Genomic DNA, 26529 nt, shown 5'->3' with positions numbered 1-26529 from the left:
TTATAATTAAAAGACTTTTCTAAAACAAAAGTAACTTTACCCATGTGACTGGCAAGCATCCTGACTGTTGATGCTGTTAATCTATCCGAATGTGGAGATAGATTAACCCGGCACCATAGAGCTAGTGTGGGGAGAGGGACATGACAGACAGTTACTCTCAGCTTAGCTGTCAACGGTTCCTCTTCCTTCATCATTGGGCATCCTTCTCTACGCTCTCTTGGTAACAACGATTATTTATGGGCTTTCATTGATACTACTTGAGATCTCTTTTGACATTGTTATACTTCTAGAGAAAAAGACAAAAGAAAATGTTATTTTTTTGAATATAGCAAGTATCTTTGAATGTGTCAGCAGAGGTTACAAAATATAGTGACAATAATTCTTTTAATGCCATAGACTTAAAAGGATCTGTTGAGATGAAACATATGATAATTGCTTTCTGTTCTATTGGTTATCGAGAATTGAATATTATGCATTCAGACTGTTATGTATTAATGCTGCAAGTGTATGCAGTTTGATTTTGGTGTGTATGTATGCAGTCTGATTTTTGGTGTATGCTGCTAAGAGATTTCACTCTGTGTATTGATGCTTTCTGAAGTATATAAAACTCTGATCTGTGTGATCATAGAGTTTGAAGATCATTAAATGTGCAGAAATTTTGGGTGTAGCCCTGTTTATTGGTTGCAAAGTACAGATATATCTGTTGATGGAGTGAAGAGGATACTTTATATCACAGGTGTAACTATTTCTTTGGTGCTGGGTATGTGACAGAGCTGCAATTGTATTATGCTGAGTTTTTGAAGTTGGACTGGGTATAGTAGTTCATGCTGCCTGATTCAGATGGTCTTGAAAGAGCTGTGCATATAAGGAGAAGATTGGTGTGGAAATAGAAATGATTAGATCAGTTTCATGTTTTCTTTACTTGGTGCCTCTGCTGATTAGAGTTGGGTGTTTCTTAGAGGGAAGTAATCTAATGGGAAAAGGAAAAGTTTGGCTCTTGAGATGCTGATAATTGTAGCAGAGATGGCTACAACAGTTGTTAAATGTACTATGGTTTGGCACCAGCTTAGAGATAAGTATTTCTTTTGTATAGATCCTGGAAATACAATGATAGGTTGATTTTATTAATCTCTCTTGGTTGCAGGGTGCAACAAGAAGCAATGAGCTGTGATTGTGCTGTGTTGAGTTTGAAGTGGGATTGGGTATGTTAGGTCATACTGTGTGATTTCAGATTGGATCGAAGGAGCTGTGCATATAAGGAGAAGATTGGCATGGAAACGGAAATGATCTGATCAGGTTTAATGTATTTTTTAGTTGGGGCCTCTACTGATCAGAGTTGGGTGTTTCAAGGAGGGAAGCAATCTAATGGGAAAAGGAAAGTTTGGCTCTTGAGATGCCGATGTGATTTCAGATGGGATTGAAGGAGCTGTGCATATAAGGAGAAGATAGGCATGGAAACGGAAATGATCTGATCAGGTTCAATGTATTTTTTAGTTGGGGCCTCTACTGATCAGAGTTGGGTGTTTCAAGGAGGGAAGCAATCTAATGGGAAAAGGAAAGTTCGGCTCTTGAGATGCCGATGATTGTAGTAGAGATGGCTACAACAGTTGTTGGATGGACTATGGTTTGGCACCAGCTCAGAAAAAACTTTTGTTTTTGTATAGATCCTGGAAATAGTATGCTTTTAGCATTGATATCCATGATAAATTTATTTTTTGATCTCTCTTGGTTGCAGTGTGCAACAAGAAGCAATGAGATGATGTAAGATGAAGAATATGAGGATGACACATATGATTTAAAAGAGTAAGATCGATGATACAGAAAATGATGGTCAGAGGAAATCTTTTTTGAGCTTTAGAGGAGGTTATGTGACAAAAGGAGATGTCTAACTCTTTGCAAGCTAAAGCTCATGTTTTAGTCAAATTGGAATCAACTATCTTATTGTAGTGATCCATTGAGAGGGAGTTTTTGTAGAGAGAGTCTTAGTCATTAAGATGAAGAATATGAGGATGACACATATGATTTAAAAGAGTAAGATAGATGATACAGAAAATAATGGTCAGAGGAAGTCTTTTTTGAGCTTTAGAGGAGGTTATGCGACAAAAGGAGATGTCTAATTCTTTGCAATCTAAAGCTCATGGTTTGGTCAAATTGGAATCAACTATCTTATTGTAGTGATCCATTGAGAGGGAGTTTTTGTAGAGAGAGTCTCATTCATTCGTATTCATGCCGATAATGAGCTCTTCTTTGTTAGAGAAGTTTGAGCTGCAATCCCTTGTTAATGAGTTCTTCTTTGTGGGAGAATTTTGAGGTGACCACCTTTGTTCCACCCTCTAGAATGAGGCATGGTGGAAATGAATTCTTCTTAGGGAGGAGTTTGAGGTGAAAGCCTCATTTCACCCTTTGTGATGAGGCATGGTGGAAATGCATTCTTCTCAGGGAGAAGTCGGAGGTGAAAGCCCTCTTTCCACCCTTTGTGAGTAGGCATGATGTGTTAGCTTGTGGTGACTGATTAGGAAAGTACTCATACTTCATAAATTCTTTGGGGTTCAGGGACCATGGCCGACGTATGGCCAACATGTTGTAACCCTAAAGCGGCATAAAAATACTTGTATAAAAGGGCTTAGGGTTAGGGATTGTTTCATTGTGGTGATGCGAAAATTGGTTCTTGTGGCGGTATTGAGCTGTAAGGGATTACGGATTGTAATCAGGTTGTAATCACTAGATCGTAATAATATCGGATTTGCTGTTTGGTGGACGTAGCCCAAGGATTGGATGAACCACGTTAAATCTTGGTGCCTTGTGTTCTTTTCTTTGTGACTTATTATTTTCTGTTATTGGTTATATTTGCATGTAATTGTTATTTCTGTCTGTGGTTTAATCCTAACATGATGGAAGTCATGTGTGTGACTCCATGACTTTAATTGTGCTACTAGGATGAATTGTGCTATGTTGAGATAACATGTTTTAATGAGAATCTATGTGATGAGAATTTATCATTAACATCTTTTGGTTGTAGCTATGTGTGCGTGCTATATTAAAGATATCTATCTTCCTAAGAGGGTTTGTTGAAGATTGTAGCTACGATAGATGTAATGACCACTTTTCCCGGGTCTTAACTAACATCTAGCATATCAAAGAAATATAGTTATCACTTCATATTCATAGGAAGACAATTATATCAGTTATGTTCATGTGAATGAGATTAATGGCTATAATTAGTTAAATGGGAATTTCATAACTAACAATTGAAGACACCACTAGTGAATTTAACAAGGAATTTAAAATCTACATGCTGTAGAATTCAAAACTGACATTCGTCTAGGGATGCTTCTGCAAAACCCAGGGTAGTTCATATATACCGCCTAGGAACAAATAGCTATACCACATTATCGAAATGACAAATATTGTCAAATACCACTGTATACCAATGTATCAATTAGGGCATCAAATACCACTGTATCAATTAGGGCATCAAATACCACGGTATCATTTAGGGCATCAAATACCACTGCATCACCCTTCTCTCTCCATTGATAACTATGGCAATAACATTCAGTTAGAAGATACACTCATATTCATTATTCACATAAATGAAAGACTGAAATAACAATCCATTAGATAAACCTATCTCTTGCATATAGATATATTCCATATTCAGTTGGAAGATCAATTGATCTAATTGGTTGCCAATTATATTGACGAGAAAAGTTGCTTTCATTAAAGGAACTAACTGAATCGACGATATAAATCAATCCATCATATCTTCTACTTGTATAAACATTATAAAAATAAAATACTTGTTACCAACAAATGTTCGAAAGCATAACTTATCTTTGTTTGGTGCATGTCTTGACATCTTGTAGAGAGGAAACATTGTCAGGGGCTTAACCTCCCAACCGCGACTGTGAAAATATCCCCACATAATCTCATTTGAGAAAGACCCTCCCTACCTGAAATAGACATGGAACACCTTGTCCAACCATTGAGCATCCTGGTACTTAATTCCACCACTCAACTTGACAAAAGGGTACATATTGGACAAACATGAGCTTACTTGGAAGTTCTTATAGTTTAATTATATATTTTATCATGTATGATAGTTTTGATTTTTGTTTTTCCTTTTGCAGGGATTTCCTCCACCTCTTCACCCTCTTTCATTGGTCCTTTCGATGAGGGTGAGTCCTTGGTGATTGATCATTTTGGTAAGCATGGAATTCCTCCATTAGCAGTACATTGCTGACTCTTAATTGAAAAACAAAAGATAAAACAACTCTAGCATTAAGCTATTCCTGTGATTTAGAATTTGCAAAAAGATGTTTCACAGACGTGTATACAACTGTTCATTATGAGAGTCACATTTTGTGCATTCCGACTCATACCTGATGCTAAACAATTGGCATTTGATCATGAAGAAAAACAGAGAAGATCGACAAACATGAGCCAAGTACCTAAACTTCACTTGTAACATTGAAACATATTTGATAGAGGAACAATGGCAGTTTAGATCTATCATGAGAAGTATTGGCATTGATTTCTGATAAGAAGAAATAAGTGATATCAACATAACCTAATCGATGATTAGTGAGACTTAGGAAGTCTTGACCGAGCGGCTTAAGCTGTCTGAACTGTATAGACAAATGCTAGAAATCTGATAAGATCATGAGCTGCAGCCCAAGGTGGCAGTTTAAAAATAAGATCATTGGCTTCTTGGCTCACCGATTCAAAAAGATAAAAAAAGGGTGCCAAGCATACTTGAGGCCTCACATAGAGAGTTATAAATTTGAAATATTAAGAGCTCCTTTGAGAAGTTTATTAAAAATTATCTTTATATATATATAGTTTATCAAATGATGTCATCATGCTATTATTATGCCCAAGGTCATATCTATTAAAATACGTATATCTGTATACGTGCATAATTCAAAGGATTATGATTTATTCTAACCTTATATCCTCTCGATATATATGCATGTATATATTTATACATATGTTAATAGGTACAAACTATAGATATTATTTTAATATCTTGGTGGTATCATATATATATATATATAGGTGACGATAAAAGAAAAATGGAGATAACATCACCAACCAACAAAGGTAATGGTTCTGAACATGAATTATGATAATGATAGCTATATATTTTTTTATATATTTGACCAAGTAGCTCATGGTATTGCCCAACGTACACTCTTGCTTGCCTAGTTGTTTACTCTTAGCCATAGTGATTCAAGATTCATACCTATTTGCCCAGTTATGGTGGTGCCCTTGTGCCCAATTCTCTTATGACAATGCTTCCACCCCTTTGACATGCTCCCTACAAGGAAATTCTCCATAGTTAAATCATATTACCATAACAAGTTATCAATCATAGACAATCATAACGGCTAACCGCCTTTTCAATTCCCATGAGTTCATGATAAATAACCAACTTTCCAAAATAGCTTTAAAATATCATCATAACGGTTTGTAACATCCACTTTTTCCAAGCCTTAATTATCCACTAACAACTCAATGAAATACAATACTAATTCATATTCATGTGCATGAGAAGGTAGTTATAATCAGTTACTTGAAAATTTCCTAACAATTGAAGATACATTGATCTTAACAAGGGAAAAATCTACATAGAATTCAAAACCGAAGTCCGTCTAGGGATGCTTCTACAAACCCTAGGTTAATACATATATGCCGCTTAGGAACAAATAGCTATACCACTTTATCAGAACACCATTACCATCAAATACCATTATATTATTTAGGGCATCAAATACCACCATATCATTTAGGACATCAAATACCAATGTATCAACTAGGGCATCAAATACCATTGTATCATTTCGGACATCAAATACCATTGTATCATTTAGGGCATCAAATACCAACGTATCATTTAGGGCATCAAATACCACTATATCATCCCTTCTTCTATTGGTAGCTATGACAATAACATTCAGTTAGAAAATATGCTCATATTCATTATTCACAAAAGTGGAAGACTAAAATAACAATCCATCAGATAAACCTATCTCCTGCATATAGATATATTCCATGTTCAGTTGGAAGATCAACCGATCTAACTGGTTACCAATTATATTGACGAGAAAAGCTACTTTCATTAAAGGAAATAACTGAATCGATGATATAAATCAATCCATGATATCTTTTACTTTTATAAACATCATCAAAGTAAAATACTTGTTACCAACAAATTTTTGAATGCATAACTCATCTTTGTCTGGTGCATGTCTTGGCATCTTGTGGAGAGGGGAAACATTGTCAGGGGCTTAACCTCTCAACCATGGATCCTCAAAATATCCCCACAAATCTCATTCAAGAAAGGCCCTCCCTACCTGGAATAGACATGGAACACCTTCTCCAACCATTGAATATTCTAGTTCTTAATTCCACCACTCGACTTGGCAACAGGGCATATTGAATAGTTCTTAAAAAAATAAAGTTATCATATTAATTCTGATTCTTGTTCCTTGTTTTTGTAGAACTTCCTTTCCACCTCTTCACCCTCGCTTTTGGCTATCCAGCCGGAATGAGTCCTGGGTGTCTATTCATAGAGGATATCAATTAATTTGCTGAAATTAGTTGATAGAAGATAATATTTTAGTACTGGCATGAAGCTGTCCTTAAGACTCAAGGACTTCTCTTAAGAAAATTAAGAGGATTATAATTTAGATATAAAAGACAAGCTGATTTGAAAATGGGATCATAACATGACATATGCATTTGGTTTTAGACTCAATATGGTTAGATAACTTGGTAAGCTTGATTGAATGAATTATTCGACAGTCTTATTTTACTTCACAGTCAAGCATTGATCATTGAAAATCCTTGAAACTATCTTGCATCTAGAGTTTCAGATGTAGTAAATATACCCAAATAAAGAATAGAAAAACTATTCACATAATCTGATTAGTGAAGGATTGAATCTTGGTTAATTCCGAATGGCTGGCTCTCAAAATTCTGGATTCCCAACACAGATTTCAGAATGCTGAGTCTCTTTAATAGCAGAAACAACAGCTTAGTTTCACTCCAATATTAGCCGTATGAAAAGGGGAAAGAAAATGAGAAGGAATAGTGAAGAGAAACAATATTGATCATTGCTGCAAGACCACCATCGAGCTTTTTAAATGTAAACAATATAAAAGACTTCTTTTGAAGCTGCGACCCTTGATGGCAGTAACAAGGAAGATTATCGACTTCTTGGTTCACTGATTCAAAAGAAGGAAAATCGCCAAGTGTACTCATCGTCTCTCATAGAGATTTATAATTTTAAAAGAAAGAACTCGAAGGACTCCTATTAAAAGAATAACTTATAATTATGTATATATATTTGCATATATATATTATTTTTGAATGATGTCATCAAACTATTATTGTGTCCAAGGTTATATATACGTGCATAATTTGGAGAATTTATTTTATCTTCATATCCTCCCAAAGTATATGCATATATATGTATACGTATGTTAATAGAGACGAGCTTGGGTAATTAAATACCATGGTAGCATCATATCTTTATACATATGTGCATTTATATATGTAAATAATGAAATGATGAGGATACCAACATAAATCATCAAATCTATGAATTTTGATTATGTTTAAATATTTAAATGTTTTATATGTTATCCAAGGAGCTCATGGTATTGTTCAACGTACGCTCTTGCTTGCCTAATCGTTTACCCTTAGCCATGATAATTCAAGATTCACACCTATTTGCCTAGTGATGGTGGTGCCCTTGTGCCCAATTCTTTTATGACAATGCTTCTACCCCTTTGACGTGCTCCTTACAAGGAAATTCTTCACAATTAAATCATAGTAACATAACAAATTATTAATCATAAACGATCATAATGGCTAACCACCTTTTCAATTCCCATGAATTCATGATAAAAAATTAACTTCTCAAAATAACTTTTAAATATCATCATAACAATGAACTAGCATTTTATCTTCATTATAACGATTAACCATCTTACCATTTCACATGATTGTAACAAATTTTAACTATCATCCGACTTTATGTGAAACCTCAACGACTATATGAACATTTTAAATTGGGTCAAAAATTGGGATGTATTACGGTTAACTAGCATGCCAACTTCATATCAAATTATAACGATTAACCATCTTACCATTTCACATGATTGTAACTAATTTTACTTGTCAACAAACTTCACATGATACCTTAGCGATTATATGAATATTTCAAATGGAGCCAAAAATTGGGATGTAAGAATAGAGATTTTTATCTTTGATTTTGCTATATATTGAAATTGAGATAACAACTATGTGTTGTGTTTATAGCTGGAGAAGATATTTATTATAATTTTTGAAATAATATTATATAAGAGACGTGTCATGTGAAGAGTTGTAACAAATGGTTTTTCATAACAAAACAAAGACGATCTATAAAGAGTTTTTCCCAACAAATTATTGATCAAATAACTGAATTCTTTTTTATGGGACATTAACTGCTTTTAACTACCAACGATCAATTGAAATAACCATGTTCAATTGAGATCACTATATCAATTATCAATTGAAACAATGATTAATTGTAATAACCATAATAATGATTAACTGAAAATAACTGTATCAATGATCAATTGAAATAACTAAAATAATGATTAACTAAAATAACTGTATTAATGATCAAATATAATAACGATTAATTGAAATAACTATATCAACGATCAACTGTAATAACGATTATTTGAAATAATTGTATCAATGATCATCTGTAATAACTGGAATAACGATTAACTATCTTTTTCTACACACAAGTAAAGTAAATGCTTAACATGAAAAAAAGAGGAACATACAAGTAATATCCAGTGAGTCTTTAATTGGTTGTGCAAGCCTAGACTTTTGATAAGAGGAGAAGCATTGATTTAGGCTTAAGCTCCCAACCTCGGACCATACTTGTCCCCACACAATCTATTGAATTAGAAAGACCTTCCCTACCCCGAGATTGGGCTTGGCATACTTTTAGTCCAGCCACTTGAGCATTCCGATGTTTAGAATGTCCGCACAGTTATGGATGAACATATCTGAATAACTGACACCATTGACATCAAGTGATTATAGATGGCAAACATGCTTTTAAACAACTTTAGCCAAGGTTTTTCTTATGGGTTCAATGACCTGATCACCACCACTCAACTTGACAACAGAGAAACAATATTATGGACAAGCTTGAGCGATTAAATTATTTTATGATTATTGTATCATGTTTGACTTTATTTCCATGTCATTGCAGAGTTTATCTCACCTCTTCACCTTTTCCATGGCTATACAACCAGCAAGTCTTTGGTGTTCAAAAATTCAGAGCAATCAACTCTGTTTGTTGATTCTCAATTGATTCATGAATATTATCTGTTTCTAGCCTCTCACAATCTATGACTTGAAAGAATATGTTCTTTAAGACTTGCAGAAATATCATTGATTCTGACTTCCGAATGGTATATTTAGATCATGATTTCATTACATCATAAACAACTCTTTCTCAAAGAGGAACTAACCTATAATACTTATGATGAGTATAACTACAATATACTGTTATGGTAATTGGATTTTAGTAACATTTGATAAAGAAATATTTAGCAATGCTTGAAACATGATTGGCCACATAACCTGATATAATCTAGAAGATAGGAGTCTAGGTGGACGTCGTGATTTGACTCTTCCTCGAAATGATCTTCGGGTGCAAAAACCAGTACAAAATATATCACATTTTCAGCAGGAAGATTAATACAAGGTAGAAAAGAGATTGGCAATAGACGTAGAGATATATTAGATGGTATTTGCAGAGGTATTGGGTGGTAGATGGAAGTCGGATGCTTGGAAATATAGAAATCGAGTGCCTCGAAATATATAAATCGGGTGCTTGAAATATATAAGTTGGGTGCTTGAAATATATAAGTCTTCTGCCTCTCTCGATTTCTTAAATAAAAAGATAACGTATCTCTTTGGCTTCCAAGAAGCCGTAACATAAAAGAAATGTCTTGGCTCTTAAACGCCAAATAAATATTTCAAGTGTTACAATCGGTTTTTAAGTAAGAAAATGAAATAAAAAGATGGAAAAAGATTTGAAAGTTATAAATTGAAAATAATTATGGTTTATATCTATCTACATGCATGTAGATATGCTTATGAGGTGGCATCAATTTGTTATAAAAGAAATAATAATATTATGGTGTCACTTTATTCTTATATCTATGTGTACGTACATAGGTATTTATTATAATTATGTGGTGGAAAGATCAATAAAAAACCTTTGAAGTACGTATTTAATTCAATTAATTTATATTTTAAAATGTTTATTTAATAGCCCATGCAGGTCCTTCAATTGTATCCTGAAGTTCAAGTCGCCAAGTCCTTACCAAGGCAATTTAAGGTCATACCTATCACCTTGTTAATTGGACTAAGCTAGTATCCCATTCTGTTGATCCCGTTTAGCAATGCTTCCCCCTTCATCTTCTTCCTGCAATCTTCCGTGCAATATTTTCACAATAATAACAAGTTCCATAATAATTTTCATAATAACATTTCATATAGATAAAGAATTTAGTTATTAACCATAATTCCAAAATCAAGCAATTGCTAAACATCACATGACAAATAATGGATATCGACCATCTTCATTAAACAATTAACCTAATTAATACAGTGGGTATAAATAACTACCTACTTCACATGATTATGAAAGAAAATCTATTTAATCTAACGGCTATAAATAAATTAAAATTAGGTCAAAATTTTGGGATGTAACAAGAGTCATGCAGGAAACATGAAGAGTCTTGTATTTGGAAAATGAAGAGACGTTTGGGTGTAATATGAAGAGTCTTTTGTGCATTATATACTACTTTTCTTATTAATGCTTATCATTATTTTCTAGGCAAAACATCATCAAGTATCTCGTGATCATTGTTGTCAATTGTAAGTGCATCAAAGTGGGTTTCCAACTCCGCAACTTTGGTTCAACATCCTCAATGTTTTTCTTCCCTTTTTTTGTAAGTATTCTCTTTGTGTGTTGTGAATACACAAAGACTAAGTTATTTGCCTCCTTGAAGTTTAGTTGGTTGCATTTTATTCCCTTGTGTCTTTTGTGCATTTTATTCTACTTTTCTTATTGATGTTTAGCATTATATTCTGGACAAAACATCACCAAGTATCTCGCGATCATTGTTGTCAATTGTAAGTGCATCAAAGTGGGTTTCCAACTCTGCAACTTTGGTTCAACATCCTAAATGTTTTACCTCCCTTTTTTTTGTAAATATTCTCTTTGTGTGTTGTGAATACATAAAGACTAAGTTATCTGCCTCCTTGAAGTTTAGTTGGTTGCATTTCATTGGGTGGATGGAGTATGTGCTCCAGTTCCTCTCAGATGATGATGAACTAGCAACCTATCAAGATTTACCTTTTTGAAATTAGAGAGCTAAGAGTTTTGAATATTCATCAACAAGAATTTAAAAATTAGAATCTTAAGATTGAAGAACTTACTTCTGCTAAAATTTTGATGGTAATAGGTTGCATGTGTTAGTACATTTGTCCATGGAAGTACCACCATTTATGAGCATCAACATTGTTCTTGTCTTGAAGATCTTCAAGGCCTCAATTATATGTGCTCATGAAACTCGTTATTCAATCCTCACGAAAGGTTGTAGGTGCACGAGAAAGAGTGTTCAAAGGACTGCTTTGTACCCTTTTGAGCAACTTCAGGATCTTTGTATGGGGCAACTATAGTGATACTTCCCTCAAGGATCGATTGGCTATAGAGCTTGGGGCTCAATGTAAAGGCAAGTAGATGCAAACAGGTAGTCATTTTGTTCCATCTCTCTACCATGATTATCTATAGCTCTTTGAAGAACTTTTCATTAGGATCTTCCTCTCTCATTTATGATATTTCTAATATCCTCAATCACGGAGTCAATGCCATCATATAGCTCACCCAAGCAAGACCTATCCATGTTAGTGCATTGGATCATGCTCAATATAGGTTTGGTGAACTTCAGAAGGTACTCAATATGATCCCACCAAGAGTCATCTAGTATCAATGCTTTAATGGAATCTACTTTAGCACTATTAGATTGACTCCATATGCTCCAATTAGCACTAATTACCATTCTAGACAATGCCTCTTTAATCGTGACAAGGTGTCTCAAAACAAGTCTCGACAAACCTATTTTAAGATCAAAACAATAATAAAGTAAATTCAAGATTAAAATTAAAATTAAAAAACATAGAAAGTTTACTAAACTAAAGCGCATCTAGATATCTAAAACATATCTAATTTTTAAATAATTAAATTTACCTTGAAGAGCTCCAATTTTGGGAATTGTTTAAATATGGCTTGCATCATATGGTGGTTTGGATAGATGGAAAACTCTCACTCGGCAAAAACTTGCCAAGCCCAAAAAAAAGTTTGGGAATAATTTGATCAATCTTTAAAAAACTCGAGGAAAAACTTAGGAACCTAAAAACTGGAACCCTTGATCAATCAAATACATATTGAAAGGACTATGCTGAAACCCTTGATCAATCAAATACTTATCAATCTTGATGTATTATGCATGGGGTGTTTGTTTGAGACCATAGAGAGCTTTCACCTATTTTCGACATAATGCTCTCTACTTACAACTTGAAAACCTAGAGTTAGTGTCTTGTACTCCTCTTCCTTCAAATCACTATTTAGGAAAGCACTCTTGACGTCCATCTGATGGATGCATCAACCAAACTGAGCTGAATTGGCTAGGGTAAAGAGAATGGTACTTAGTTTGGCAGTGAGAGTAAATGTCTCCTCATAGTCAATGCTCTCCCTTTGTAAAGACCCTTTAGTTGCTAATCATGCCTTTACTTATCAAGTGTGCCATCAGTCTTATACTTGACCTTATAGACCCATTTGCAGCCAATGGGCTTCATCTCGGGTGGAAGATTAGACAACACGCATGTTGTGTTTCACAAGACTGATGTTCAGCTGCCATAGCCTGTTCCCACTTTCATATAACCTTTTAGCCTCTGAATATGTTTGGGGCTCAAAAATATTGTGAATATTGATCATAAGAGCAAGTTTTACTATGGTATATTGCTTGTTCCCACTTTGGTATACCCTTAGCCTCTGAATATGTTTAGGGCTCAAAAATATTGTGAATATTGATCATAAGAGCAAATTTTACAAAGGTATATTGCATGCTCTTATTGCAGGAAGATCATCAATGGTCTTGGCTCATCACTTAGGCTAGAGAGTAGGAGAGTCAACATATGCTGTAGTAGGAGCAATAAGACCTAGAGACAATGAATGTGGAGCTTGAATATTGTGCGGAGGAGCTAGTGACACAATGCCAATTGGATCCCTCCTATTAGGAGAACCAAATTGGAGATGAACATCCATCTTTGGAGCTTGTGGAGAGGTTGAAATGGACCCTAGTCTTCATCAAATGCCACATATGTCTCCACTGAATATGAGACAATCACTTGTTATCATTAATCAATCCATAAGCCCTATGGGTATCACTGTATCTTGTGAACTTTAAATTTCGAGTCCTGGAATCCATTTTGGCGTGCTTGGCATTTGGAATCCAAACATATGTGGTAGGGCCAAAAACCTTCAGATGATTGATTTTGGGCTTTCATTTAAATCAAGTTTCCTATGGAATCATCTTCTTAACGACCTGTGTAGGAGATTGATTTAGAAGATAAACAGTTGTAAAGATTGCCTTTGCTCAAAACTCTTTTGAAACATTGTGATGCTCTAACATTAATTGAGCCATCTCAGTGATTGTACGATTTTTGGAAGGTAGTTTACCTTTATTCTTGTCCGAGGTGGTTTACCTTTATTGTTGTACGATTTCTACGAGGTGGTTTACCTTTATTCTTGTCCGAGCCACCAATTCAGAAGAGGAGGAATTGGCTTAATTTCTAAATTGTTACTTCCATCTACCCCGTTGTAGAAGCTTGCTGTAGAGATCAAAGAATCTTAGGGCAACACTTGTAGAAGTGATATTGAGCGTCTCTATCAAGTGCTCATATGATCAAGGCCAACTTTTCAATGTGATTACTACCATATCTTCTGTTACATCATGATAAAAAACACCAAGCTCTTCAAAAAGAAAGCATGACTTATTAGATATCTCATAAAGATCCTTCAAGATGTCCCAAATTTCTTTAGTTGTTTTAATGGAAGGCACCTGAGGGAGCTGAACATCTGTAATTGAAAGTTTGAGCAGCATGACAACTTCTCGAGTTATGTTCATACCATTTATCTTGATCCGTTTGAACTTGAGTAGGACATGCCTCCGTACCTAAAATGATCTTATCAAGACAACAATATTTAGATGTCATAATGCACTGCTTCCAGGTGTAGTAGTTGCAGCCATTGTACCATTGATATCCTTCCAACATAATGTTGATCAAAGAGGCCATCACTAAAATGTAGGTTCCTGGTCAATTTAGTGAAGATGTTGAAATCAAGGCTGTCTGAACATGCTAGAAAAAATAAAAACTAGATAAGAAAAGAAATAGACTGCATGAATCCGCAAGAAAAATGGGAAAAAAATGTTTTTTTTTGGTTGGTGGCTAGGTCAGAAAATCGGAACCTAGAAAATTACAATTTTTTTTTTCAGAAAACACGAGTGTACTATTAAGGCCGTTGCCAAAGATCCTGGAAAAAATCATCGAAAAAAAGAATGCCAAAGAAATCGTAGGTCAAATAAAGACTGATGGGGATCAAAAACCGTAGGGGCCTACTGAGTTGGAAAATGCTGAACTTTGAAAAAATATCACTGAAAAAATGACATAAATTGCAAGTCAAATGAAGATTGGCATGGACCAAAAGTCGTAGGGGCTGGTTGAGCTGGAAAACACTTATGTGGGTTTGACCTTTGGAGGAATTTTTTGTCGCTAGGTGAGTTATGTGGCTGGCTGGATAAAAACAGAAATTGTTGGATTGGTCCTTGTCTTTTGACAGGTTGATCGCTGAAGTTTGCTGACATGACAAGAAAAAGCACTGGACTTGTGGAGTTGGTTTTGATCCAAAGAAATGTTGAATAGCTAGAGTAAAATTGTAGACCACCAAAGATGTAGATTGCAATGTGTAGTGAAAGACACCAAATATTGTACTTGGGGTTTGAGTATTTCTTCCTCTTCTTCCCAAGTTTGGCAAGAATAGTTTTCCCGTTGCATTCTGATACACTTCCATCTCGGCCACAATGAGGTCTCTCACCTCAACCTCAAGTACCATCCTCTGCATGCATTCAATGAAGCCCTCCATGAACTCTTTGTTGCGATCCCCATAGGATGGAGAGAAGAAAAAACAAGGGTTGAGGAAATACCCCGCCACATAAATGGGTTGGTGGAGCTGATTCTTCTACCCCCTATCAATAATTTTCCATATGGGGTCAAATTTTAGGCTGCCCCTCTTGTAGTAATTATTAACAGCCTTTGACCCTATCCACAGCCTCATAAAGATATTGTCCCCCTTGTAGTAATTATTAACAGTTTTTGTCCCTTTCCATTGCCCGATAAAGATACCCCATTGAGTTTTGATCACCATAGCGGAGAACTTTAACCAAGGGCTTCATCACGTACAATTCAAAAATAGAAAAAGATACCCCATTGAGGTTTTATTCCCATCTACCAAGGAGAGAATCATAGCCAAGGACTCCATCACCTTCAGTTGAAAAGTAGAAAAAGATTATCACTAATCAGAGACTAGTGTTACAAATTAATAATGAAAGTCTTGATTATTGAACACCAAAAAAGTTTAAGTATTCAACTTTTGAAGTTTCCAAGTTACCTTCACAATTTTTTGTAGCCACATAAAAAAAGTGGTTGTCAAAGACAGTGTATGCAACTATTTGTGCATTAGGCTTCTTTGAATAATTTTAGTCTAGCCATGGTTGACTCACAAACATTTGCAGCCAAAGAACTAATAACACTTTGCAACGTTAAGAAAATCATTGCAAACCTTGTGATCACATGTCTAGCCATCTCTTTTCCATGGGCGTATTCTCTCATCAAGCGCAGTAGCCAAGGGTGATTGCAGATATATTTAGTTACCTTTCATGCATCCTCTATGTCCGGTCTCACCCAATCCAATTTTCCTATGTCCACCAAAAAAAGGTCAAGGATATGTGCTGCACAAGGTCCAAAAAGTGTCCTATACTTATATTGGAGGATCTTGCCCATTGCCACATATGCTGCTGCATTTCAATTATTATTTGCACCACATTAGCAACCCCCATCTCCATCACAACTTACTCTAACATTAGAGCCAAAGTTTCAGCTGCCTTTATCTTGTCCGAGGTATCCAAGGAATTCAAAAAGACCACTTGGTCCTTGCAAGAAAACAAAAAATTGATGTTGGTACGGTTTCTTCCATCTGTTCATCTGTCTATAACTATGATGTAGCCAAATACTTTACATTGTAACTTTTGGTATTCAACCACATCTTTGGCCTGGAAACATCTTTGAGCAAGCTACAAGCATGGAATAAAATTAACATTAAGTGCACAATTTTTATTAAAAAACATACGTTAAACAAAACTAAGTAAAAAAATAGAACTGTAAAACATTTATAAATTAAAACAAGTGAACTAACTTCCCACTCAAGCTTGCAAGATTAGATGTCTTGTAGCCCTTTCCAAGCATAGTAATTCTTGTCACAAAATTCAGCCAATAGGGACTTCTTGCAACATTAGATAGGGTGTTAAAAAACCAAAAATTGGCTCATTGAATGTCAACTTGCCAATGCACATCGCGTTTCCCCCCAGTATCCTCTAGTGATGACTGTGCTTAGGTGTGTCTTCATGCACAAAAATACTAATTATAGAAAATGCGTGTGGCGGTGGTCTACTAGAACCAGCGGAAGTGGAAGCCGAGGGGATGGTATATTTGTGGATCCCTGGGCCACAATAAGATCCCACTATGCTCTCAAGTGCTTCTTCTTTTTCAAAGTTGGTTGGGATACCTAGTCACAACCCACATTATTTCATTACGCCTTGTGATCCCTCCAAGGTGGTATTTCAAACGAGATATGCCTCCACTCTTAACTTTTTCATATTTTATGTGTATTGCAGTATTATATCCGGGTCTTTTAAAAGCATATGCCCATGCCTTGTCTCTAGTCCCTTTAGGGCGTGTTCCTACATATCGTGATGGACATGTGTCTATTGGGACACTGACAACCCCTGCAACTGACCCAATTGCAGAGGTATCCCTATTTGCCATTTTGATGAAGAATCAATTTACACGTCACATACAAAATGAGGGCACAAATTTTGAAATCTAATAAAGAAATTGAGCAACAAACTAAGTTACTTTAGATAAGTTTAAACATAGCCGAAGTTGAAAGAAAACAAAAAAAGGGCTAGGTTATGAAATTTTAAAAAACATATGAAAGTTTTGAGAAAACTATGAAAAATTTGCAAAAATTGCTAAAAACATGGTGCTAGATCTTATTCATTACATTTGAAAAGGAGTTAGAGTAGATTGGAAATGGTATGATAGAGTTTGTATAAACTTGGATAGACAAAATTTTTAAAAAAGAAAAAGAATTCTGAAATCTTACTTGAGAATCCAAATTTGTTTGAAAAAACTTTTTGAATCCACTTCAAATCACAACAAATTGATCTAGAATGCTGCAATGATCACCTTTCTCCTCCCACCACTTTCTAACCTCTCCAAAACTCAACTGGCCATGAAAACATGTGTTTTAGCTCTTTTGCATGGCTGTCAGTCCTTAAGAGGCACACAGGCGAGATAAGTTTGTTACTTATCATGCGAAGTTGCAGATATTTCGGCGATATTTTATGAACTTACAGGCCATGATATCTTGACAAAAATTGTTGCTGCCAATAGAAGTTAACTTCTTGGCGACATTTTGATCTATATGATTGTGACAATGAAAAGCATCGACTGTGTTTAGCATCTTATTGTTAACTCATTGTGGAGTGCGCTAAATTTGGGCCCTAGATTTAGGTGCCACTTTTGGGTCATATTATTGGCCTATGATTTGTTGTTTTTCGCTTATGCTTTCAATTGTAATATTTACTGGATACTTGTAATGGATATTTCATAATTAGTTTTGTAAGTATCATTATGCTTCCAGAGTCACTTCAGATATGAATTTGTTGATTACTCCATCAAGGATATTTACCTGGAAATTTTAACCTCTATTTCTGAAGAGTACAGTGGGCTCATACTTCTGAGTGGGGCTTTTCTCTTGAATGGGTTTCCCTATGCACATTATTGTGCTATGAATCATGATGAATGCATTTGTGTTAAATTTCTTTCTTCTAATTGTAAGAGTAAATTTATTTTGCACCTGTACCCCCTCATAGATTAGTTTAGAAAGCATCTCCACAACTTTGCCTCCTATCATTATCTTTGTTTGGCCCGTGCATTTGAGGATGTAAGTCATTGACATGGTCATATTTGTATCCATCATGGATAAAAATATTGTCCAAAAATCTTTTGTACTTTGTCTAAAATAATTGTTGTTGGAAAAATATAGTGAATCCATATATAGTGGAAAATGCTTCATAGCATTTGCCATTGAGAGCTTCTTTTGACTAAGTGCCAGGATAAGCCTTCTTAACAATCTATCATTTCTGCCAGAGCAGTTATAATTCTTGTAGTAGTGGAGAAACTTAAGGCAAGTCCAAGACCGTATATGGAGTGCAACCTGTACATCTTAGTTTCATGATTTTTTGTAACATAAATTGCACAGGTTCAGAAAGTGTGATTTATGGTGCAAAATTAGTCCTGACATCTGACTGGTACAAATATTTCTTTAGAGTTGTGCATGTCTAAGTAAACTACTGAAATATACTTTTTGCCATTTGGAACTTGCAATGCTCTAAAACTGCTGGTATGCTAATTAGAAATCAGGAACTGACCTCTTGTAACGTTTGACCAAATGAACTTTATGTCAAGACGAATTAAGGGCAATGAGTGGTGCAGTGATTGGGGGATACTTAAAGATGATTGAGAGTTGGTCTGGCATTTCACTGTTTGTGGATGACACTTACGTGGAACTGTAGTGGGTATGGTTACAATATATGATTGAATTCAATCTGCAATTTGTTGCGTATGAAGATTTTGTGGAGGTTTATGCTATTTGTGGATTGTGTTATCATATACTGGAATCTAATGCTTATGAACTGAACTGCTGTTTAGCTAGTTGGCTTCTATAGGTAATCTTTGGACTACATTAGTGAATGTGTTGATATGTGTAAGAATGTTGGGTGACATCTGCTTGTAGTGCATTCTCTGAAACATCATTCTCCATCTCAGAGATTTTCTGCAAATCTGGTAAGAGTTAGTAGTGGCCCTGAACAGATTTGAGCCCATTAGCTCCTTGAATGTCTTATTTTGTGTGTTCTAAGGTTGCCTTTAAGTCACCTTCCATAGCCTGGATCAAATGCAATGTAAATTAAGATAACCAAGTTTGGACCATTCAGTTGACACCTTATTCATGAGGCAAGGCAGCAGCTGCCAGTCTGCACTCTTGAGTAGTCAACTTGCCAACAGAATTTGCAGTTCTAACCAAACTAATGAATCTTGTGCATTTGATTTGATAACTGATAGACTTTACACATTTTAAATATGGAAAAGAAAAGTAGATTATTATTAGATTATACAGCAAGTCAACTTGTGATATTGCTATCACGATTTAAAAGTGTACTTTTTGAGTCAAACTCATTGACCCATATTTCATGAGTAGTTATTTAACACGAATCCATCTCTCATGAGAATAAATGAAACATTTAGAACTCATTGGATCTAGGTGATGCTCACAGAGGTGAAGCACCGAGACTTCCTGAGAGGTCACCCATCATGGTATTACTCCAGCTTGAGCGCCCTTAACTACGGAGTTTCCTCCATGGTTAAACTCACTCTGCTTGCAACCCCATTTGCAAAACCTTTGCCAAGTGTTGTGCCTTATGAACCATTCATTACAAAGCCCCTTAATCTCATCAATTGATAAGTAGGAGATAATTTCCACAGCAAGTCAAATTGTGATATTGCTATCAGGATTTAACTGTGTACTTTTTAAGTCTAACTCATTGACCCATGTTTCACTAGTAGTGATTCAACACGAAGGAACTAGGTGGAGAACCCTATTTTTGTGAGGTCAAATAACTACCATTTTCTTGTGCAGCAGGGGGCTCTTGTTCTTAAATATTTACCTACAGGCTAATGTATTAAAAAAACCTAGTCCTTTGTACAGATAACGTCAAATAAACAACTAATCATGCAGTGACACACAGGTTGCATGGCAATAAATGACTTAATGCACATGTTTTGGGCGAACCAAGATTGATTTCAAGTATTATGGGGGTAAAACCTTAATTTTCATTGAAACAAATATACAGGTGTACTATGGGGTAAAAAGAGAATCTTCTTACTTGAAATATACTTTGAAACGAAAACTGATACCTCATATATAAATTAACCATGTGATTTTGAAACAAACCAAAACATGAAATTTTCATCTAGTTTTCTGTGTGATGTTTATGTTTGGGGTTTGGGGTTGACTAGATTGTTGACCAGTTATAGGACGTCAACCAGAGGCTCGGGGGTTTTGTGAGTGTGGTATCATGCTGACTCGATCTTGATTACTTTTACTTAACCATGGTATGTGATGGTGTGCTCTATGTTGAGTGTGTTTGTATTGTTGATTTCTATTTTCAGTGCCTTTATGGGATAGCAAGATTTATGATATGAGATATCTGACTTAACCATTTTTGAGTCCTCAGTCAGTTATACTTGGGTTACTTTCCAATCACCTTGATGGGACTGAAGTGTTTTCTTTGATCTTGGTGATGTCATGTTGTGACATGTTTGACTTAACCATTTTGAGTTGTTGATTAGTATTATTGGGATACTTTCTGGTAGCTCATTGAGAATCGATGGGTATTGTGATTTATCTTGGGATGATTTCTAGTTGCTCATTGAGAACTGATGTGTTATTATCTGTTGATGCTTTCCAGTCGCTTGTACAAGACTAAGGTGATTTTATATGATTCATTAATTTGTGCTTTTATGAGCCTAGGGTAGGTTATCTACTTGTAGTGTCGGAAAGTGGCTTGCAATGGAGGCCATGGCACTAACTGGTTGCCAGGGTAACTCATTGTAAGTTATTTAATAAGTGAAAACATTACACTAAATGGGATTAAAATGAACCTAATAAGAGTCTTTATATGTTTTCGCCCATGCCTCGAGTGCTAGTACTGACTAGGATGGGAGTAGAGAGAACACTTGGTTGTGACCCTACATTTCATAGTATGCCTTGTCAGTACGAGAGGATACTGGTGGTTGCATAGGGATCACTAGGGACCCTGGGGTCCTAAAAGACTACTAGGGTAACTCCAATGTGATTTGTACGATGACACATTCTTGCTTATAGTAGGTTTCCTACGTGTCTTGTGTGCCTCTAGGTCTAGATGTCGATCTATGTTGGAACGTTTGAGTTAGATGCTTTTAGGATTTCCTAGACTTGGAGAGTATTTTGATATTTGGTTTGATATCCTGTTTGGGACTTGAGACTATCTCCTTAGCATGATAGGTATGGACCTATAGGTGCCACGTGGTTAGGAGGTGTAGCTACCCACACCACTGCTAGGGACCAGTGTACAGAGATGGTCTATTTTCCTAGTGCGACCATTGTTGGATGTGTTCACTTGGTACTTCAAGTTCTAGAGTATGCCTTCATGTGATTTATGCTTTCATTGGTATACTTTTTTATCATGTTTAGATGAGGTTATTTACTGACACATGTGATAGGTGATGTTATCTACCTTGTAGGATCATCTTATGCTTTATTCTAGCATGTTAGATTTCCTTATGCTTATATTGTAGCATGTTTTAGTAGTGACATCCCTATTATGATAGTATCAATGATTTGATCAGTGGCTTGGGATGTTACGTGCGGGGGATAGCTAGGGCCCACGATGGTCTTATGATACTATTGATGGTTGGAAGGAACCATGTACTTAGTTGTTTGGGTATTTGCAACTCAAGGAAGATGTACCTAATGTGGCTATATATTGGATGAGAATATCTTGAAGCACTTAACTTGCGAATACAGTAACCAAAAAGTAATTGTAGAAATTTGACTCATTATTTAGGATATTGAGGTGCCAAGTGCCTTCACAGCAAAGTAGGTCCTCTCCTAGAATATTTAATTTGACATGGAAATTGGGTTGCAATATTAAAACATTTTTTTCGCAAAATTTCATCTCCTTTTTTCATTGGGTCCTAGTCAAGACTTGGCTTGTCAAGTATTTGTTGAGTCTGGCTCCAATTATGATGACAACTACATATGACAAGCTAGCTAGGCCCAAATTGTGGGTGGTCTAGTCAGGGGCCTACGCTTTGGCCTTTCTTAAACGGCTTAAATCTTTGTTGGATGAACGTAAACTGTAATAAACAAGTGGATCTCACAGGCACCCTTCGGAAGAGCAGGTGCTAAAGTCAAGTGAGAGCACTCTAGATGATCATATTAGAGACGAGCCTGAGCTCAGGAGGTTAAAAGTGACAGAACCTACTAAGAGATGGACTGGAAAGAGTTAAGAGTAGCTCAATGGCTCTCATTATTATTATTTTCAAGAAATAAGAAGTTACACTAAACTACCAGAAAACATAACAAACTGAAGCAAGCAAACTAAAATAAAGAAAAGCAAATAGCATACAACTGATCTTTGAATATCTACTTTTTAAAAGCAACCAAGGAAGATAAATTTATACAGATGCGTGATTAGACTAAGTTCTTGGTTTGTTCAAGAAACAGGACACTTATGAACTACTTGTTGAAACGACAAATGAGTGAGACATATACTTGCTATTGTTAGATATTTTTTGATGCAAAAATCTATGCAGTCAAACTAGTAATGACTAAATCTACAGACACCTGAAAAACCTCTTTTACCCATTAAAGCAAAGTTAACAGCATACAATTGATCTTTCAATGTCTGCTTTCTAAATCTACCAAGAAAGAGAAAATGAAAACTTGTGATTAGATTAATTTCTTGTTTTGTAAAAACAACAGATCACATATGAACTACTTGACATAAATAATGACAGACCACCTATGGCCTACTCTTTGAAATGACAAACAAATGAGAAAATATACTTGCTCTTTTTAAAACTAAAAACAGTGGAAAGAGCAACCTATGGGCTACTCTTTATTTTAATTGCCAATTTCAGAGCAGATTTTTTTTCTAGTTACACAGTGGAGAGAGAAAATGAAACTTGTGATTAGATTAATTTCTTGTTTTGTAAAAACAACGGATCACATATGAACTATTTGACATAAATAATGACAGACCACCTATGGGCTACTCTTTGAAATGACAACCAAATGAGAAAATATATTTGCTCTTTTTAGATACTTTTTAATGCAAAAATCCATGCAATCAAACCAATAAACCTGCAACACCTGAAAACCCTCTTTTGCCCATTAGACAAAAGCTACCAAGTAAGATAATGTTAAGATCCTTGTGGGCGGCCTTCACTAGCACCTCGGGGTTTTGGTGCAATGGTTTGTACCAGGTGATATCAAAGCCTCCACCCAGGTTTGAGTCTCAGAGTGGATGGCAACGCCGGCATTGCAGTGTTTGTCTGGGGCTCATACGGTCAAGGAAGGGCCCACTGTATGGGTGCACATCTAGCCCAGAGTCTGGACTGCGGAGTGTGGTGGGATGTTATGATCCTAGTGGGCAGCTTTCACTAGCACCTCGGGGTTTTGGTGCAGTGGTTCGTACCAGATAAACTCAAACAACTCTGTGATTAGATTTATTTCTTGGTTTGTTCAAACAACAGACCACATATGAACTACTTGCCATTATGACAAACAAATGGAAAATATACTTGCTCTTCCGATATATGTTTTGAAGGAAAAAATGTATGCTATCAAACCATTAAACCTGCAGACACCCGAGAGGCCTATTTTACCCAATGAACAATTAATCTTAAAATTATGAGATGTCATTGAAATGATGTTTATTTATAATGAGTTTTAAAAGTTTTATTGGCAGTACGTCTCAAACATAATAAAAATAGCAGATTTACTTTATAATGCAATTGTAAATTATGTTTACATTGATCTGTTCTTTCATATTTACGGTCTGATTTTTTCACGATTATGAGCAGCAGTATCTGTTTATTTTGATATATGTGCATGGAATATTGCTGAACAAGAACACCAAAATGAAAGGTTTTTTATACTGAAGAAGATTTGACCTTAACACCATCATGTACTTACAACATGGACTTCACTATTAAACTAAATGCCCTTCGGCACAAAATCAAGGTTGAAGATTCCTAAGACAACAATATATGTGTTTGCCATATAACTTTGTGGTGTGAGCAAGAAAACCACTGAGGTATATGTGAGGAATTGATCCTAGCAGCAATTTGGGTGGCATTCTGAAGAAAAAATGAAACTCAAAATTTCATTAATTTCTACATTTCTTTATTTTAATTGCCAATTTCAGAGCAGATTTTTCTGTAGTTACACAGTGGAAATAATAATTGTCTATCCTTATATTTGTTAATTGGAGGCCTGTCTTACTAATGTTTGTTAATTGTTCTTTGTTTCTAATGGATCATGTTTACACTTCAAATGATGTAGGACAGTAGGAGAGACATAGATAAAATATTGAATTGATAATCAACATTTGCCAACTAAAAATATTTCTTAAGGTATTTTCCATTTCTAATATCGTAATTATGTGCTCCCTGGGATTTATGCTGTAGCAGTCTTGTAATGTAGTTGCTTGACCAAGTTTTATTTGCAAACATTTTCCAATATAAAAAACAACGCAATTAAATGCTTCATTATAATCAATTTTGTCCCTTCGCTAGATCAAATTTCTCTTTCAATAGATCTCATGCATATGACTCACATAGTTTATAATTTTATTTTTTATTGTGCAGGTGGTGTCCAGAAATACATGTTGGTCATATAGGGCATCGCATTCGAACGTGTCAAAGCTATGAGAGGGGAGCCAAAAATGTTGAGCACGAGTGGATGGAAGGCAGCATCAATGATATTCTTATTCCCATGGAATCATTTCATTTACGTAATAGATTTCAAAATGTAATAGAGCATAATGAGATGTTAGAGTATGATAGAATTCCTGCTATTATTGAGCTCTGCATCCAAGCAGGGGCAGAGATCCCTGAGTATCTGGCAAAGAAACCAGATAATTCTTTTTCTAAAAATGCTTTAATATGTAATTTTGCAGATAAAACATGTGATAAAGTAAGAAAGGTTTTAGTGAATGAGGAGATATCACAATGTTCCTCTCCTGTACTAGAAGAGCTTTGTGATTTGGCGCGGAGAACACTTTACGCTTGGGAAACAATGAGGTTAGGGGCCCAAAGGCTCATGCATGTCTATCCTGTCAAAGTTTGCCAATTTTGTCCCGAGATTCATGTTGGTCCTATTGGACACAAAGTACAGCGTTGTAGTTTATATAAAAAGGTTTTGAAAGAACATAAATGGAAACATGCTAATCTGGATGACTTGATTCCTCCAAGGAATGTATGGCATTTACGTCAGCAGGATGTGCCTCCGTTATTACATAAGGGGAGAGGTTATTATGGCCATGCACCTGCTGTTGTGGAATTGTGTGTACAAGCAGGGTCAGGAATTCCAAAAAAATATATCTGCATGATGAAGATATATGGTTTGAGACCGCCTTCTAATTATCTTTGTTTCCTCTGGGTTGTCTTTCTTCTCTGAGCCTATTCCATCTAACATATTTAGATTTACATTATTTTTGTGCATTGTTTCCTATTTGGTATAAGAATTACATTATAATTCTTTTATTACTTTTTATCCAATCTGCTATAAGATAAGCATTATGATAGAACGATGGTATAAGTGCCATTTTAAGTACAACCCCTGCTCTGATAAAGAGGCAGAAAATGAATGGTCTCTGTCTCAGATGTGGAGCATTCACAAGTGTTGATTGGAGTTCCTAGGTATGATGGTCTCAGAGCTAGGAATTGACCCAACATAGGAAAGGTCAGTGGCTAAATGACCGCTCCCTATAAACCCTCTGTTCTCATTTGTCAATAATAACTTCAATTATCACAAGATCGAGACATCATTTTCCTAATAGCTATACTATGACCAATTAACCGCTTAATGAAGCAACACGAGACATAAATATTGTAATTAATTGGTGAATGCAAGCACATATGCAATAAATTTTAGAAATGATTGCTTCTAAATATGAATTTTTCATGCAAAAATAATCAGTTATGCAAGCATAAGAAATAGCGGGCTCATGTAAATGAAAAGTTGAAACCAAGACCCTAGCCTAGGAATGTAAGCATTAGGAACATGGTAGTGTGTGGTAAACTCATGGGTTTATTATTCCTTTTTTTTGCAAGGGGTTTGTCATTTTGAAATGTGTGTGAATGAACTATTTTAATAATAGCAAAATGATGATTTTCAGCATAAACAGAAAAGTTACAGGAGTGGAAATCAAC

At 35.5% G+C, this 26529-nt stretch overlaps 1 protein-coding gene across 1 annotated transcript in view; it reads left to right on the top strand.

Annotated features, from left to right (window-relative positions):
* LOC149563906 (APO protein 4, mitochondrial-like) overlaps positions 1 to 25863 on the top strand; it is a 32419-nt gene extending 6556 nt beyond the window's left edge. Inside the window, exon 4 of the mRNA XM_089827019.1 lies at positions 24964 to 25863. Coding sequence (XP_089683145.1) covers positions 24964 to 25774 — 811 coding nt within the window. The 3' untranslated portion in view covers positions 25775 to 25863. The remainder of the gene's footprint in view (positions 1 to 24963) is intronic.
* The last annotated feature ends 666 nt before the right edge of the window (positions 25864 to 26529 follow it).

This window comes from Cupressus sempervirens, chromosome 4 (assembly GCF_028749045.1).
Source record: "Cupressus sempervirens isolate cs-2001-9-10 chromosome 4, ASM2874904v1, whole genome shotgun sequence".
Taxonomy (NCBI): Eukaryota; Viridiplantae; Streptophyta; class Pinopsida; order Cupressales; family Cupressaceae; genus Cupressus; species Cupressus sempervirens.
The sequence above is the reverse complement of the archived record's forward strand: the minus strand, read 5'-3'. Positions and strand labels throughout refer to the sequence as shown.